Source organism: Plutella xylostella, chromosome 12 (assembly GCF_932276165.1).
Source record: "Plutella xylostella chromosome 12, ilPluXylo3.1, whole genome shotgun sequence".
In the NCBI taxonomy this organism is placed as follows: Eukaryota; Metazoa; Arthropoda; class Insecta; order Lepidoptera; family Plutellidae; genus Plutella; species Plutella xylostella.
Window position 1 is genome coordinate 2,159,607 of NC_063992.1, and position 18,432 is coordinate 2,178,038.

The 18,432-nt window shown below is 39.7% G+C and overlaps 1 protein-coding gene and 3 non-coding genes across 4 annotated transcripts in view; 1 reads left to right on the top strand and 3 right to left on the bottom strand.

The window, feature by feature from the left end:
* Window positions 1-18,432, top strand: part of LOC105381618 (dynein axonemal heavy chain 2-like) — a 77,676-nt gene that overhangs the window by 32,020 nt on the left and 27,224 nt on the right. The window contains exons 22-28 of the mRNA XM_048624432.1: window positions 2,166-2,290; window positions 3,076-3,298; window positions 3,603-3,778; window positions 4,254-4,424; window positions 5,587-5,786; window positions 6,693-6,846; window positions 13,585-13,738. Coding sequence (XP_048480389.1) covers window positions 2,166-2,290; window positions 3,076-3,298; window positions 3,603-3,778; window positions 4,254-4,424; window positions 5,587-5,786; window positions 6,693-6,846; window positions 13,585-13,738 — 1,203 coding nt within the window. The remainder of the gene's footprint in view (window positions 1-2,165; window positions 2,291-3,075; window positions 3,299-3,602; window positions 3,779-4,253; window positions 4,425-5,586; window positions 5,787-6,692; window positions 6,847-13,584; window positions 13,739-18,432) is intronic.
* On the bottom strand, window positions 14,721-14,882 carry LOC119694083. Its single transcript, XR_005254740.1, has one exon. It is a non-coding gene; the product is annotated as a U1 spliceosomal RNA (small nuclear RNA).
* Window positions 15,630-15,822, bottom strand: LOC119694077. The gene has a single exon (XR_005254736.1). It is a non-coding gene; the product is annotated as a U2 spliceosomal RNA (small nuclear RNA).
* LOC125489310 lies at window positions 16,500-16,661 on the bottom strand. The gene has a single exon (XR_007266877.1). It is a non-coding gene; the product is annotated as a U1 spliceosomal RNA (small nuclear RNA).

An 18,432-nucleotide genomic window follows, 5' to 3' on the forward strand; every position in this document is an offset into this window, starting at 1 on the left:
CGAACACCAACCATTTTTATTTGTTCGGTCTTTGTTATATTTATAACCTGCACGAAGCAGTACCGACTTTCCTTGCTGGGATGTTATGATTTCATGTACAATTTTATTACTAAATGGACCTGCTTGCGATGAACTTCCTGGAAGTAATTCTTACAGTTAGGTCTGTCTCTTTGACCAATGAAATAAACGAAATTTGTTTTAAATTTTAGTGCTAATTCGATATTTAATGTAACGGTAACACAACGAAAACGTAACACTGTGTTTATATTACGGCAAAGTAGACTTGGTAATATAGTAAAGTTAATTTATTATAGGCTTACCCCCACAATACATAAAAAACAGTAAAAACTGCCACATTTTAATATTTTTGCGCTGTAAGTAATGCACTGTACATCTCTGCTTCGAATTAGGAGTAACACTAAAACGACATCACTAAAACAATGTAGTTTTAATGACGGTTTTTGCAACAAAAACAAGGACATAGCTATGGCAGGTAAAATTTGCGCACGGCATGAGAGAGATAGCAAACTTGGGTATAATGCGTCATAGGTCACATCCCCTTTTGCCTCATTCCGCACTTCCAACAGAGGCTTTATTGTATCTTTATCCCGAAATCAAAGCATCTTCTTTAATGGCGACTGTCTAGTCGGTACCTTCTTATGCTAATCAGCCAGGGAGACAATATTTAACTATATTTTTTAGTTTCAATTCGTTTGCATCTGACCGTACTTTACATGGGCTCGCGAGTTGACGATATAAAAAAACAGAAGATGCCAACTCGCGTGGCGCGCGACTCTAAGGCGCGCGACTTGACGAAGGACTCCTTTTTTTTCTTTGTTGTTTTGTATAAGTATGTGTTTCTTTTCTTTAAATCTGTATTTTTTTTGTTGTTGCTGTCTATGTGTCGAATAAATGTATCTTTATCTTCAAATCTACTGTCTAGGCTACTGTCTATAGAAGAAATTCCGTAATTGACAATTTTACGTTACGAATTTATTTTTATTTATTTTATTTTTATTTTTACATTTTCGTGGAGAACCAACATCATTTTGTTAATAAATAATAATTACTTATGAACACATAACAACTTGATGCCATTAACAGAATGAACTTAGTAAACCCAGTAAACCTAACACATCCAGAGGAAAAATAAAATCTCTTTCTCTCTCTCTGAAAAACATACTTAATAGCCTAAACTCGATGCTTTTAGCTATTAACATCTTTGAAATAAAATTGAGCCACCACCGTGTTACTGCCCTCATCAGATCCTCACGAGACCATACCTCAACCAGCACCAAGAGACTGTATTTTTGATCCCTAACCTAATGTTCGTGCGTATTGTCATCACTTAGATCCATTCGCTATATTCCTGCCATCAGACCTTTACGAGACTGTAATGTCACGAGAATATTGCACACTATCTAATTTAATTTAATGTATTGAATATACTGGAAGAATTATGCTTCCTCAATTTCAAATCAAATTATGTTGGTGTCATAAAAGTTGAAAAAGTGCAATGACAACCAATGTGCAGTGATTTTGTATCTGTACACGATAAGATCGCGAGCTGTCAGCGCTGCCTAAACCGACGTGACCCTTCTTTGGAGGCCAGCGGCCAACTGAGTCAAACGTCACTTGTGTTTATGATTTTATAACACAGAAAGCCGCCATAGATATTTGTATGAAGATTTGAGGGAAAAAAATTGCTCAAGTTTGGGATTAATTTACACAAAATAAGTGTGTGTTTATTAAAAAACAAGGGATTTAGCGCCTAGTCCAAGCCTTTAACTGTATAATATGATAAAAATCATATGAAAATTCTTAATAATTACGACAAAGTTGTTACAATACGGGAGTGTGATTTTCTGGTTTTTCGTCATATTCTGAATTTTATTTACAGTTATCCATAATCATTTACTTGAATTCGAATCATTCAGCACCTAGCTAGACTCTTCGGCTACCTGTGTGATTTTTTTCAAGTTTGTAGAGCATCGTTTACTACATAATTCTATGACAATGCCAACCCTCGATTACCCCTTGCAGACCCTTAAATCAAGAATTAAAATAACTTATCTTCGATCATAAAAATCCGACACTCTTTAACCCCACGATTCTACAACTTAATATTCTCTCACGATAGTAACCTCTTCATCATCCTTACCTAGATGACAACTTCAGCGCAGAGAACGGTATAATAGTGTCGCTGGCGCGGCGCTGGGCGCTGGCGGCGGACCCGCAGGGGCAGGCGGCGCGCTGGATACAGCGCCTGGAGGAGCCCCGCCGCGTGCAGGTGACGTCACACATGTGTGTAGTAGACGTGTGATGAGGTGGAAGGAATGGTTGATAGGAGGGGATTCGGAGCGCGAGCTAGCTACAATAGATAAGTAGCTACATAGCACGCACCAATGTTGTCGCGCCGTTTAGACACTTTTGACCCGCGTCTTTAAGACACTTACCATCCGCGTCTTTAAGACACTTTCCAATTTCCATCCGCGTCTCTTTAAGACACTTACCACCTGCGTCTTTTAGACACCACCCGCGTCTTTTAGACACCACCCGCGTCTTTTAGATATATCGTTGTATTAGAGTAGACCAGTAGTAGAGATACGTAGAGCAGTCCTCCATATGTTGGCTTCAGCGCAGAGAACGGTATAATAGTGTCGCTGGCGCGGCGCTGGGCGCTGGCGGCGGAGGTCATGTCGACAAATACTCAAACATAGTATAGTGTGTTGCAAAAGAGGTACTCGTATATTAATCCGAAAGTTCAGGACTCCGAGGACTCAGGGGCCCGGGGGTCATTCGGAATAATATTTGTTCTAGAACTTTTTTTCGCGGATTTCCAAAGTTGTAGAACAAAAGTATTCAATATATCGTGATCAGATTGGCGGCCATCTCGGAGGTTGTATTTATGAACGACTGGATGAAGCTTGCAAGCCGCAAGTTTCGCTTCGCCTTAAAAAAAAAGAGTAACCAACCTTCATCCATATTTACAAACTTTGCATTTATAATATTAATAGGACCTTGCGTGATATACCATCGACCACTTTAATCACTTTATAACAACTTTCTCTACAGGTAGTGGACTTCGGCCAGCCAAACTACCTGAAAATCGTCGAAAGCTGCCTATCTAAAGGCACGCCCTTGTTGATACAGAATGTGGGTGAAGTTCTAGACCCCTCTATAGAACCTATACTGGACAAGGCCATAGTGAAGATTGGTAACGATCTGTTCATCAAGTTTAATGAGAAGATGGTTCCCTTCAATCCGGACTTTAAGATGTATCTCACTACTAAACTTGGTAAGTGCTGTTTGGTCATTTAATGAAACATATATACATATAAGAGCGTTGCTCATATTTGGTAAATGCGAAAGGTGGCAAGAACAAGCCCAAAGAGAAGAGCAAGTTATAATAACAGTGAGACTACTATTTACTAATTAATACACTATTCAGTCCACCCATCATTATGTTAGGTATACCGCGGTTCAACTCTTGGATAAAATAGCCAGACAGGGATTACCGCATTCACCCAATGTTACATGTATGGAGCTCCATAACCAATGGTCAATCCTCTTATTGTCCTATCTATCTATCCCCTCCCCAGGAAACCCAGCATACTCCCCAGAAGTCCTCACCAAGACGACCCTAGTAAACTTCTCCGTGAAGCAGCAAGGGTTAGCGGCGCAGCTACTAGCCGTGGCGGTGCGGCGAGAGCGCCCCGCGCTGCAGCAGCAGAAGGAGGCACTAGTCATCTCCATCGCTAAAAGCAATAAGATATTGGTAAGTAGATGGTAACGTAGTGTGGGACGCCCTCCGGCTAGATGGGGTGACGACTTGCGAAAGGTGGCTGGTTATGATAGGATGCGGAAAGCTAAAGATCGCATCCAGTGGCGTACTTTGGGAGAGGCCTATGTCCAGCAGTGGACTGCTATAGGCTGATGATGATGATGATGATGATGATGAAGTAGATGGTGTCTGGATTATGTCAAGATCGAGTGAGTCCCGAAGTGAAAAAGGCTCGGAGGTAAAGCCAGACAGGGCGTGATAGCGACGGAATGGTATCGCGACGCTAACGTGCAATCACTGACTTATTATTGTGACTATTCAGCGCTAAAAGTTACTGTCGCTGCTTCAGTACCACAGTACATGGAATTTCATAGGAGACATCATCAAGTGCATCGAGCGTGTGGCGTGAAAAATAATTTTATTTTTTTTACATTTGATTTCTCACTAATATCATTCTATCTCCCCCCAGGTGGACCTAGAAGACTCCCTCCTCCGCATCATGTACGAGTCCCAGGTTCCTCTACTAGAGAACGAGGAGCTGCTGCAGACGCTGCAGACCTCGCGCCGCACCGCGCTCGAGGCCACGCAGCAGCTCAGCACCAGCCGGCAGACCGAGGCCGAGATTGACGAGGCTAGACAGGTGTGTGGTGGGGCTAAAGACGGGTAAAGGACCCACAGAAAAGAAGCAAACAAGGATGCGTCGAAAACGGCGCGCACTTTAGACCAACGTTGTTAGAAAATGAACCTATAGTAAGTAGAAGCGTCGCGATTCAACGCAAACGGAAAAGGTGGTAGCTAAATGGTAAATAAACTAACCCTTATGGCTTAATTCAATTAAGATGAAAAGACGCAAACTTACAAAGCAAGCGTTGAAAACGGGGCGCACTTTAGACCAACGTTAATTGAAAATGTAAGTATAGTAAGTTGAGGCGTTGTGACTTGTGACTCATCACAAACGGAAAGAACAGATTGTGGACGGGACGAAGAATTGACGCGTTTTAATATTCTGTAGCAATTGGAAAATAAAGGAACCCTTATCGATTGGATTCGATTCTCCTTCTGGTTGTCTATTCGTTTGTATATCACAGCTACTATGTTGCAACTGAAGACCGATTGGTAAGTAGCTTGTACTCTGCACCTCTCTGCCCCGCATCATGTACGAGTCCCAGGTTCCCCTGCTGGAGAACGAGGAGCTGCTGCAGACGCTGCAGACCTCGCGCCGCACCGCGCTCGAGGCCACGCAGCAGCTCAGCACCAGCCGGCAGACCGAGGCAGAGATTGACGAGGACCTCTTACAGAAACCCTAATCTAGTTTTATACGGCTGATATAATACGGGGGTGGACCCAAAAGTTTGAAGCCTGAAGAAGAAAGTAAGCGTTGCATCGCTAGGATTCCCTACAGCGGCATATTATTTCCGTTATAGCTGCTCTGAGGCCGTAGCATTTTTCATCGTGAAAGTGAAATAAAATTATTTGATGAATTTTGTATGAATATTTCAGTTTTGCTACCGACCGCCAGGGGCGCTGTTCATATTTTCGATCACGATGAAAATTTATGCTAAGAGGTCTGCTGTACTGTAGAAAAATGGCAAAAAGGACCCCACTTCAAGAATATCTGTCCTTCTGTATGTCACATACACTTCTTGTGTATTCCACACCTCGTTGCTCCGCATCATATAGGTCTTTACGATTATCATCCACTAATATAATACCGTATTTTAATTTAGTTATTTATCCAGTGCAAATCCAATATAACTGAAACCTGGCCATAAAATATGCAATAACATCACAATTATTTCCAGACCTACGTCCCGCTAGCCACCCGCGCGTCAGTCCTATTCTTCGCTCTCAATGACCTGCCTCGAATCGACCCGATGTACCAGTTCTCCCTCGACTCGTACCTGGACCTGTTTGTGAACTCCATCGATAGAAGCCCCAAGAGTCAGGACCTGGAGGAGAGGATTAACAATCTGATTGAGTTTCATACGTATGCCGTTTATAAGTGAGTTGGGTTTGGATTGTTTGTTACTGTTTTGGAATAACTCTATATACGTTAGTAGCTACATTAGAGTACAGAACAGAGTCCAACGTATGTGATATTTAACAAAAGACTGCCATAGTACCATATATCTGTCGCAGGCAACTGGTTTAATCTCCTGTTTGATTGAACCGCTAGCCCGTTTATTGGATGACGATATTCAGTTGTATGACTAGGCCGAACGTTGATTGTACAAGCGTCACAAAAAGCACTTGTATTGTTATTTTTTGCAAATAAATTAGCTTTAAAGTGCGTTATTTATGTTAAAATAGTGTGACAACATGGATTTACCTATTATTTCCCAGCCGGCGGATAGTTTCAAAGAAAAAATGTGCTGAAACTGGATAATTATGAACAACAATATCAAGATACGTTTATTGTTATTGTTTAGTTAATTTGTGAGATGAGAGCTTTGTAACATAGTCTTTTTGTTTACTCTTGTCTGGTCAAGTTCATCCTAACCAGACATTACAAAGTTGCTATACTATATCCCATTTAACGACTTCGCTGAATAACGTTCAGTCAAGACGTTGGACGTTACAGTCAACCACTTGACGAGTTCTACTTTAGTCATTCAACTGAGTAGCGTCATCCAATGAACGGGCTAGCGGTTCAATCAAACAGGAGATTAAACCAGATGACTGCGACATATCCACTAATGTGCTAATACGGGCTGTTATACGGAATGTTTATACGAGTAAGATTGTTTTATGTTACCTTAACTACTAATGAAGCTGACTGTAGGTATCGCGTTGGCTGTCTTTATACCTACTAATCACGATAATTACCATAAACGTCAGCGTATACCAATCATTTGCTTCAGACGTCCGCGTATAACTTTAACCCTCAACTTAACCCTCTCCTCCCCAGGAGCACATGCCGCGCGCTCTTCTCCCGGCACCTGCTGGCGCTGTCGCTGCACATGGTGTACCGCGTGCAGCAGCAGCAGGGCGCCGCGAGCGCGCGCGAGTACCTCGTGCTGCTGCGCGGGGGCGCGGGCGCGGGCAGCCGGCTGCTGCTGCCGGTAATAATAATAATAGTTTATACTAACTAACTGTATAAGTATATAGAGAGGGGCGCGGGCAGCCGGCTCCTGCTGCCGGTAATAATAATAATAATAACAGTATATACTAACTAACTATATAAGTATATAGAGAGGGGCGCAGGCGCGGGCAGCCGGCTGTTGCTGCCGGTAAATATAGGCACCTGAAGGGATAACATGGGGCGCAAGAAAGACAGACGGGACAAAAGTTCTCCGCCGCGCTCGTTTTTAAGACTATGCGATGTGAGTAATCGCAAAGCAAAAATTTTGTCACGTCTTGAATGCGCCCCGTGCTACAAGCCCTGAAGAGGTCAAAAGAGATAGCACGGTGTGCAAGAAAGACGTGACAAAAGTAAGCTACTAGCCCTGAAGAGGTCAAAAGAGATAGCACGGGGCGCAAGAAAGACGTGACAAAAGTAAGCTACTAGCCCTAAAGAGGTCAAAAGAGATAGCACGGGGCGCAAGAAAGACGTGATAAAAGCGCAGCCTCAAGTCAAGAGCGAGCGCGACGAAGCACTTTTGTCCCGTCTTTCTTGCCCCGCAAGGGAGTACATTAGTACAAGGCGTAAGTGTGTGGTTGTGTGACTTTTGTTTTTGAGGGTATTATTAAAAAATCATATGATTTACAATGCCTATTGATTTCAATACAGTATTAATTATTTTCACAAAGGCTTGTTTAATTACTATAAAACATCCAAATGTAATAACAACAAAAAACATTTTAAAATTATGGTATTACTACATTAAGGGCCGATTTTTCAATGCTCAGATAGACAACCAGATAGCGTTTATTCGACAGATAGCGAAATATTGAATTTTTCAACCGTCAGATAGAACTTATTCGTCCAATAACTCAGTTAACTGGAGAATAAATCTATCTGCTGCTTGAGCCGCCAGATAGTGCTTATTCGATTGATAATTTGACATTTGAGGTTATTAAGTAAGTTCTTTTTTGTGTTTATACCAATTCTAAACTATACAAGCGCAGAGAATAATCGTCTTTTCAATGGATATTTTCGATGATATTGATGATTTAGCGATCGAAAAAGAGGTAGTAGGTAATGAACGAATGTATTAATCCTGTTGAAAGGAAAGTCAGAGTCGTCAAAACGAGGCCTGATCATTACAGCATGTGGGATGCAAAAGAATTTCATCGCCGAAAGGCGCCAGACTACAAACATTATGTTGATTTATTTTCAGGCATTAATTTTTAAAAAAAGAGGAATGTAGTAGCACTTCCTTCATAATAAAATATTAAGGTACATTATAGTTTTTCATTTTATGATAAGTAGGTAACCTATGCTACATATACCTAAGTATCTAAGAGATCCCTCCTGCTTGGCGGCATGATCTTCTATGTCCAGTAGTGGACGGCTATAGGCTGAGGAGAAAAGAGAGAAACCATCCAGTACTTGATAATAAAACATAGGTGTTATTTCTTTCAGTTTTTATTCATTAAATTTAAATTAAGGATACGTTGAATGCTAATGTTGGAGCAAATGCCTAACACCTTTTCTTCTACATCGTTAAATGAAGGAGCAGTTGAGGGCCCAGCTCCAGTTTTGTACATCTCCTGCCTTTGCAGGGAAGGCTTCTTCTTACGACTTCTTCTTCATTGTTTTTTTGATGCCCTCGTACTTAAATTAAAGGATTTTCAATGAGCGGACTGGTTATACCACTGGAGTTAAAAGAAACTCAATTTTCTTCCATGCAGACTGCATGGAAGATAATTATTATTTGTTGCTGCATCGGTCTTTTTATTTTCTATGACATGTTTGAATAAAATTTATCTACCACTCACTAACACAGTAACTTCATTAATATTAAAATTCGCCGAACGCTCTCTTTTTTGTGATTCCATTGCGATCCAAAAATAACAAATATAAATACCAAAATGAGCCGTTTTCCTTGACAGCTGTCAGTTGAGCTTTTGGGTATGCCGATAGATGGCGTGAAAACGCAGTGTACCAACTGTCAAAAATTACATAGAGAGCAAAGAGTACTAAACTCAGAATAAGAACTGACTAGTTGTGATTAAATGTCGGGTGGTAGCGCGAGCCATCCTTCCGAGGCTCAGACTGCATGTGGCTTGGGATAGTGCTAAGTATTCTGTGAATAGTTCTACCCGCGCCGTTTGAACGGGTGCTGCGTGCGAGAACTGATTTTCTATTTTTATTTATTGTATGATCCTAAATAAGATCCCAAAGAAATACTTACAAGACAAGATGAGAATGTGTGCCGTCGCAACTTGTAAAAATAAAGGACATCATAAATTTCCAAATGATGAAAGCCAGGCGCAACAATGGATTAAGGCGACTCGGATAAATGTGCGAAAAATTGATTGGAAACTGCGAAAAGAATCATGGTTGTGTTCGGATCATTTCATACCAAGTGATTTTCATTCACGTAAGTAAGTTAAATCATTCGCGGTAATGTAAATTAACCATTGTTACATAACATGATATATTATCATCATAGAGAAAATAATACTACAATACTACCTACCTACGTCACTTTCACATTTCGTTAGCCTCACAGAATAACATGTGATCTGAGTGTGTTCTGAGGGTTTGACAGTTGGAACAACCCTAGACAATGCCATCTATTTCTCCAAAAAGGAACTTTTTTTTTTTTTTAACAAACGCCTCATTGAAACAACCCAATAAACAACCAAACAAAACAGTCAGTGAGGCTTGTGGCTTGACAGTGACAGTTGACTCTGATACCCCATTTACACTCTCGCACGAGTGGCGAGGCGAGCGACAAGGCGAGGGGCGAGGCGCGAGTGTGAACAGACGCTCGTGGCTCGCCTCCTCGCTCGCCTCGCCACTCGCGGCGCTCGCGTCCGGAGCGGTTTTTGGGGCACGAGTCAAAGGAGCTCGCGTCGAGCTCGCGTCGCACGCGAGCGTGTGTTTACACTCTCGCGTTCGCTTCATTCTGGCTTCTACATCGTGCGGCGCAGGTTGTGTTCGTCGTCGTATAATTATAACGTAGTGTTTTTTCCTCAGTTGTATAATGGATTGGTCGCAAGACGAAACATTTAATTTCATATAAGTAAATATTTCAACAAAATAATAATAATAAAAAAAACACTAAAACGTAAGAAATAAAAGCAGTACTTACCTGCTAAGATATATTAGTACTGTCACATAGAATGTCTAAACCTTAAATTATTTCTTACTTTTTAGTGGTTTTTTAAAGTCGTTTTTTATCATTATTTTATTTTATTACTTATTTATACTTAGTTTATTTGCAATAATTGACAATCAAAATTAAGAAGCAAATGATACCTATAAGTCCTACTAGTCAGTAGTAAACACGAAGTAGTTGCTATATACCTACCGTTGAGGAGTTCCCTTGACTACCTTCCGTTTCCATCGTCAGATCAGCTCAAGGTCACCATCATATTTTTTTTAATGTTAAAAATATAGGTAAGTACCTATGTACTTTCTAAATTTCATTAACTACAATCGATTAATAGGTACCCAAAATGGAAATTCATAGCCTGTTTTTAACCCTTTACGCACCCTTGGAGGTGGAATCAAAATTTGAAAAAAATGGGACCACATGGGATCTCAACCCAATACATAAAAAAAAGAATTTTCAAAATCGGTCCATAAACGGCGAAGTAATCGGTGATCATACATAAATTCTTTATTGTTGCGGCTAAAACTTCGACGTCCTCCATCGTTGCTAGCTCAAAGACAACTGAACTCTGCACGAGAGTGTAAACACCCACTCGCGTCACACGCGAGTGGGTGTTTACATTCGCGCCTCCGCACGAGTGACGAGGCGAGCGAGGAGGCGAGGGCCGAGGCGAGAGTGTAAATGGGGTATGACAATCAAAATAGTAGTCTGTCCTGCTTTAGCACTAGGTGTCTACAGTTCCCCAAAATTGATAATGCACATAGAAATCTTCGCCATTGTTCGGCAACGGTCGTATTCCCGAGCGTTAGAAAACTATTATGTATTTAGAGTGGTTAAGTGCATTTTCTTAATGAAATTTTAGTAGAATTATGTAATTGGTGCTAAAAGTGATAATTGATTTATCAGTAACGAAATTTGATTCGATAATTCATAATATTCCATAATATTAAAATTTACTTCGAAAATGTTACAGTAGGTACTTTTCAAGTGTCTTACTGAAGCTGATGTAAAGATGGATGAAAGAAGGTTTGAATAACACAAGGTTTATATTATAGGAGAAATGGATTTCAAACACAGGTTTATATAAAAAAATTGAAATCTCAGTTCAAAAGTATTTACAGCACTGATTATTTCACATTAATAAAAATGTTTACATTAAAATCTCAGTTCAAAAGTATTTACAGCGCTGATCATTCACAATAATATTACAATTACAAACTTGGTCTTTTGGGTGTGGCTTTATTGGCAAAGTGAAGTCTATCAATGTGACGCATATTTAATTCTTAAATGTGCCTCATAATATGGCATCGTCAAAAATAATTAAAGTTGAAATTAAATTCACATTTGAAAAAAATAACAAGAACGATGTGTAATTGCAGCTCTTTATAATTCCACAAAAGTAATATTGATCTTGACCTTGAGACCCTTGACTGATCGGTGACAGCCACCGACCGCCCAAATTGTTTTTGATTATGTGTCACATGATATTGACTACTATTTCTTTCGAACAAGGATCAAAATGCAAGTGCTTTGTTTAAGGCACTGATTCGGGTGTTTCCGGGAATACGACAGTTTGCGAAGATTTGCATGCGCATTATTAATATGGGAGAACTGTACATATACTTGTTTCACCTTTCCAGAGTTCAAGTAGAAAAATCGGTAAGATAGTTACCTATGGAATAAATCACAATTGAAAAATGGTTTAGCAACTACCAAGCCGATAAACAGCCAAATAAAATTATTCGCTAGATAGTTATTTGACCTTTTATCCTGGCATTGAAAAATCGGCCCTAAATAAAATTTACAGTTCCCTCATAATACCAAGTGTATCGATTTGTGAAGTTGAGTGTCGTTGCTTTGTAATTTCTTCTCTGTGTATTTTCTAACGTACAATGATAATTCCGAGTATATTTCTTAATACTAAAAATTAATGTAGCCCTGATGAAAAACATACATTTGTGAAATCAAACAAAGTTTGTAATCCCAAATGAATATTTTGTTTTTACAAGTGACCACAATGATTATTCCGAGTATTTCATAATACTAAAAATTAATGTAGCCTTTGTTAGTGTTTAGTTCATATGCCCGCCAACAGATGTCACTATGCAATAGTCTACATCGCGGTATTAAGTTTTCTTGTGTTATAATGACTTTCTGATACGTACTTCTACCACTGCTCAGTGCTCAGATTTGGACTTTTACAAGTTATCGTACATCGGTTCACAGTTCATAGTGAGATCCTAAGTACGTATAGAGCATAGACTAATATTGTTTGTGGTATAGAGACAGTAGCTGCTAGCTGCGAGAGCGAAGCTGATTGAACTCAGTTTCCTAACGCTTCATTCCCGGTATGGCCTGCGCTATAGCTATTGAGATCACAAAAAGGAGTACTTGAAATTACAAAACACCCACAATATATTTAACTTCACCAATGTATTTCCTAGTCAAGACAATACTAAAGGATTATTAGAAATTACAAATTTTATGTATAATTATCACAACACAAATGTAGAATATATAAAATAGTTAGCTGAAATTACTAAACACACAACTGAATCTCAGTATGCTAATGTATTCCGTAGTCTACACATAACAAAACGAAAAATATGTTCAGTAATAATAAAAACACAAACACTAGTATCACAAAACAACCCCCCTTATTCATAGAGAAGTTACAAAACGTTTTAACTAATAAACTGTTTTGTCCCTCTCCGACAAAGAACAATTTGTTTCTTGACAGAGAGGGACAAAACAGTTTATTAGTTAAAACGTATTGTAACTTTTCTATGAATAAGGGGGTAAGTCTGTAAGTAACACAAAGTTTAGTAATATTTACAGAGGTACTACTAAAAGACACTATTTTGTTAAACTTAAAATGACAAAGTTTTATGAAATTCGCTATATCTATTGTGTAATGTCTACACATATTATTTACTTATTTATACAAAACTGAATTTACAAAAGTCCGATTGTAACAGTAACAGTAAATTTGTTGTACTGGGAATAACACCCATTTTAGTAACTTCAACACTATTTTTGTACTTTTTTCTCTCAGTGTAGAGATATAGAGAGGGGCGCGGGCGTGGGGCAGCCGACTCATGCTGCCGGTAAATAGTCACCTGTAGTAGGGAACCTAATGAGTTTTGCGAAGCTTCAAAATTCAACTACCACTGACAAATTAGCCATTTAGGCCGTTCTCCCATTACGGTACGCCCACGCGACTCTAGTCTCGGAGACTAGCCGCCGCGAAGTCTCACATACATTGACGCGTAGAATAACAGTATCGTAGTCTCGGAGACTACGAGTTGCGCGGGGGTTTTGTGATGGGAGAACGGCTTAACAATCCATAAGAAGCGTCGCTTGCCTGCTAAACATCTGTCAGATCCATACAAGTCACATCAGATTTTATAAGCAAGCGACGCTACCTACGGATTATTGATTGCTAATGTTCGGTGGTCCAACAACCCACACTAGGCCAGCGTGGCCCAGGCCTAAATCCCTTCCTTCATAGGAAGGAGACGTGACGGGATGTGATGATATTGTTTCAAATGTTCGGTGGTATTAACCCCACAGGTGGCCGACTGGCTCCCAGAGGAGTGCTGGGACAACATCACAGAGCTGGACCGGCTGCCGGGCTTCCACGGGCTGGCGGCCACCTTCGCCGAGCGCGGCAAGGAGTGGCACGACTGGTACCTGCACCCGGAGCCCGAGACACTGCCGCTTATAGGTACACTCACCTTACCGTATCATTAGCTTTACTTACCGTCGCGTAGAATAAATAGGTACACTCACCTCGTTATTAGCTTTACTTACTGTTGCGTATGACACAGGTTATAGGTACGACACTGCCGCTTATAGGTACACTCACCTTACCGTATCATAAGCTTTACGCACCGTCGTGTAGAATAAATAGGTACACTCACCTACAGCCAGTTTCTATAACACTATCTATCCATAACTGTTAGTTACTTTCATACGATTTTGACATAATCAAAAGTAACAATCTGTCAAAATCGTATGAAAGTAACTACCAGTTATGGATAGATAGAGTTATAGAAGCTAGTTGTTAGCTTTACTTACCGTTGCGTATGACACAGGTTGTGATTGTGTAGCTGGCGGAAGCGGCCATTGTATTGTATATAGAGGGTGTCGCAAAAAGGGTAAACCAAGCCGAAATCTACATGTACAGCCCGAAAATGAAATCAGAATTTCAAAATTCGCGAAAAAAAAAGCAATTTCCATAGAAACTTTGTTGGTCACGTGACTTTTTTACTATGGATGTTGTCGTATGGACAACATGACGGAGATGCACCTTACCATATCATTAGATTTAGGAACTTACCGTCGCCTAAAATCCTCATAATTTTACTGAAAATATTCTAATTAGTTAATTACCTAGAAATCATAAGTAAAAAAAAACACTAATAAGGGACCCAATTTTATACATTTGTTGTAACAAAATCTTGAAAGTGATATTTTGTACCAATTTTAGTATTTTTAGTAGGGTGAGTTGTTCAATATGTCATGCTAGCCTATTCATTGTGAAGATTCCTTTTGAATGTTATTCAGATGAACTTTCTTTTAATTAGTATATCTTTAACATTGTTACAATAAAATTTTGAAAGTGAGGCTTTGCAAATGCACTAACTTTAGTAGTTTTAATAGAGTGAATTGTTCAATGTGAAATTTCAATTGATTAGGATTTCAGAAGGGGACGGCGCGTACGCAGTCCCCACTACCAAAAATTACGCATCCGAGATATCCACATTAGGGATATTCGCAAAGGTCAACCCAACCGCAGTGCAATGGAAGGGCCTCGCTCTGGGGGAACCGCCTTCTTGATCACGGTGTCCCCTATGCCAGGTAAGTATGCTTTCTCCACGCTCGGTTGGGGTACTGGTTGTTCGTGAAACAATCCTAATACCGCGATCCAGACGGGGGCACAGTGACATCTGTAAAAGAACTTGGTACTAAAATATGCCGACTTTGCTGCCCTCTATGCAAATATGTACTTAACATGCAGTACTAAAATGAAAGTTGTAATAAGCATCACGACAATTTACGATTACAAGCACTGACTGTCCGACACTTTACATATATTTTTTATATTCATAGTTAATATATTGTTTGCGAAAACGAAGAGTTCTACGCAACATCTTAATCTTATTCAAAGTGACGCCTGACGCCTATATAATCTCTATATCCCATTCCACGGGGAAAGACATCTGATACAAACAAAAACTACCCTTATTGAAATGTAATAAGGGTTCTGTCAGATGTCCCCGTGGAGTAAAGTGGAAATTAATATGAAACTTGACAGAAAGCGGCACATTGAAAACGTGTCATTTAAATTATGACCAATTTAATAAGTTTTTAATTAGCTACATAATAGGTTTGTAGGCTAAATAGTAGATTTGTCACCAAATATTTTATTACGTATTATTATTGTGGATATTTTTTTTCTGCACTCATAAAACGTATTGTGCCTTATTGAGTTGAGCCGGTTCAGTCCAGTCAGTATGATGAACTAAGTACTGCTCATGCTCATAATATGTATTTTATTTTATCATAAGCAGCGGGAAGGCATTTTGGTCAATGTTACCAAGTCGAATTAGCTTGTAATTTGGGCCGATCCCGGCGGCACTGCAATGCCGGGCCGACCCGTGACGGGAGTGGAGCGAGCCCCGAACATCCCATCGGTTTACAAAAATCAGATTAATATACTGGTCCCTCAGTGAGGGAACTTTCAGATATTAAGCTGAAAAGAACAGATACTACACTTTGATCTTAGCCAAAAGGCCGAGAAGCGATACCGGTCATATTAAACGCGAGGGGAGTGATAAAACGGCAAAATATCTTAACACCGCGATGCAGTTGAGGGCACAGTGTCATCTGTAGTCACTCCAACGAACTGTTTAACAATATTTGCTATGACGCAGACCACGTGCTAGGGTGACTCACACTACAAGCACAGCCCCACCGCTATTGTTACCAAGTCGAATACAAGATTTGACTTAGGGCCTGTTCCACAATGTCTGGTTAGTGGTTACCTGTCGGATAAAATACATACTGTCACTGTCTAAAAAATAATGACAGAGAGTGACAGCATGTATTTTATCCGACAGGTAGCCACTAACCAGACATTGTGGAACAGGCCCTTAATATAATTTATCATATTTCTGTCCTATGCAAATGCATATCACCTATTGGTGTTCACTTTAATATCATTTTGTGCTGTATTTTATTCTAATTTAATAAACATAAATATTATTCGTACATAAAAAAATACTAATGCACCAAAATTTCTACATTGTTAAAAAAAGTTAGAATTTTCACCAACTTTAGTATTTTTAGTAAAGTGCACCAATTTTAGGTATGTTTAGTAAATAAGAGTGAGTTTTCCTATGCGCACTAGTGCTAGCCTATTCATAATGAAGATTTCATTAGAATTTTATTCCGATGAATCTTCCTTTAAATAGTATTTCAGAAGGGGACGGCGCGTACGCAGTCCCCACTATCAAAAATTACGCATCCGAGATATCCACATTAGGGATATTCGCAAAGGTCAACCCAACCGCAGTGCAATGGAAGGGCCTCGCTCTGGGGGAACCGCCTTCTTGATCACGGTGTCCCCTATGCCAGGTAAGTATGCCTTCTCCACGCTCGGTTGGGGTACTGGTTGTTCGAGAAACAATCCTACTACCGCGATCCAGACGGGGGCACAGTGACATCTATAAAAGAACTTGGTACTAAAATTTGCCGACTGTGCTGCCCTCTATGCAAATATGTACATAACATGCAGTACTAAAATGAAAGTTGTTATAAGTGTCGCAGGCATCTGGTTTAATCTCCTGCTTGATTGAACCGCTAGCCCGTTCATTGGATGACGCTGCTTAGTTGTATGACTAGGCCGAACGTTGATTGCACAAGCGTCACAAAACGTCTAACTAGTTGGCTGACTTAAAATCAGTCAGGTGGTGAACAAAACAAATATGGCGTCTAACAGCTAACAGCTGACACAAAAAGCACCTATATTGTTAGTTTTTTGCAAATAAATTAGCTTGAAAGTGCGTTATTCGTGTTAAAATAGTGTGACAACATGGATTTACCTATTATCACGCCGCGGGCGGATAGTCTCAAAGAAAAAATTGTGGCGTAACTGGATAATTATAAACAACAATATGAAGGTACGTTTATTGTTATTGTTTAGTTAATTTGTGAGATAAGAGCTTTGTAACATAGTCTTTTTGTTGACTCATGTCTGGTTATGTTCACCCTAACCAGACATTACAAAGTTGCTATACTATATCCCATTCAACGACTCCGCTGAGTGACGTTCAGTCAAGACGTCGAACGTTACAATCAACGACTTGGCGAGTTGTCCTATAGTCATACAACTGAATAGCGCCATCCAATGAACGGACTAGTGGTTCAATCAAACAGGAGATTAAACCAGATGCCTGCGGCATAAGCATCACGACGATTTACGATTACAAGCACTGACTGTCCGACACTTTATATTTTTTTATATACATAGTTTTTTTTTTGTTTGCGAAAACAAAGAGTTTTACGCATTGACATACTTATATATTACTGCGTAAGGACAGGCCAAACCACTCAAGAAAATGGCACCCGCGCGTTGGCCCTAAAATAGACATTTTAGGGCCAACGGTCCTCAGTCGACAGTTGTCTGTGACGGAGAGATGAGTCTTTGATTCTTGTGATAAATATGCCTATTTTTGTTGTGAAAGGCTAAAAAACTATGATACGAAGGTCAAAAAGGAATATGGAATATCGTATCATCCTTAATTAATAAATAAACACATTTTAAAGCGATAATTTATTTTACTACCCAAGTCTACAATGGCCGCACGATGTAACCTTGTACGGACGTCCGCATGCAACTCACTCATATTATTATGTACCTACTGTCCGGTGACGGTAAAATATGAACGCACGTACAAGGTTGCGTCGTCAGGATAAGTAGCTCGGCTCTGACATAGTTCCAACAAATTATGACAGATGGCAGTTATTTTGTTGGTATGAAGAAGGTTTGAGTAAAATGTTCTGAAGGGCGTATCCTTCCTTTTGAAATCATTGGTTTTACGCAACTTACAACGTTTTATCGTATTAAAAGTGACGTAATTTTTTTATGAAACTTGAAAGAAAACGGCACATTGTAATTATTGAAAACGTTTCATTTAAATTATGGCCAATTTAATAAGTTTTGAATTAGCTAAATAACAGGTTTGTATAATTTTAGTATGTAGTTATAGTACAGCAAGTTGTTTAATATGTCATCCTAGCCTATATTTTTTTATAAAGATTCCTTTATATTTATTTATTCAGATGAACTTTAATTTACCTAATTAGGGCTTTAGAAGGGGTCCCCTTTATCTTTATAAAAAATATACAGGGTGG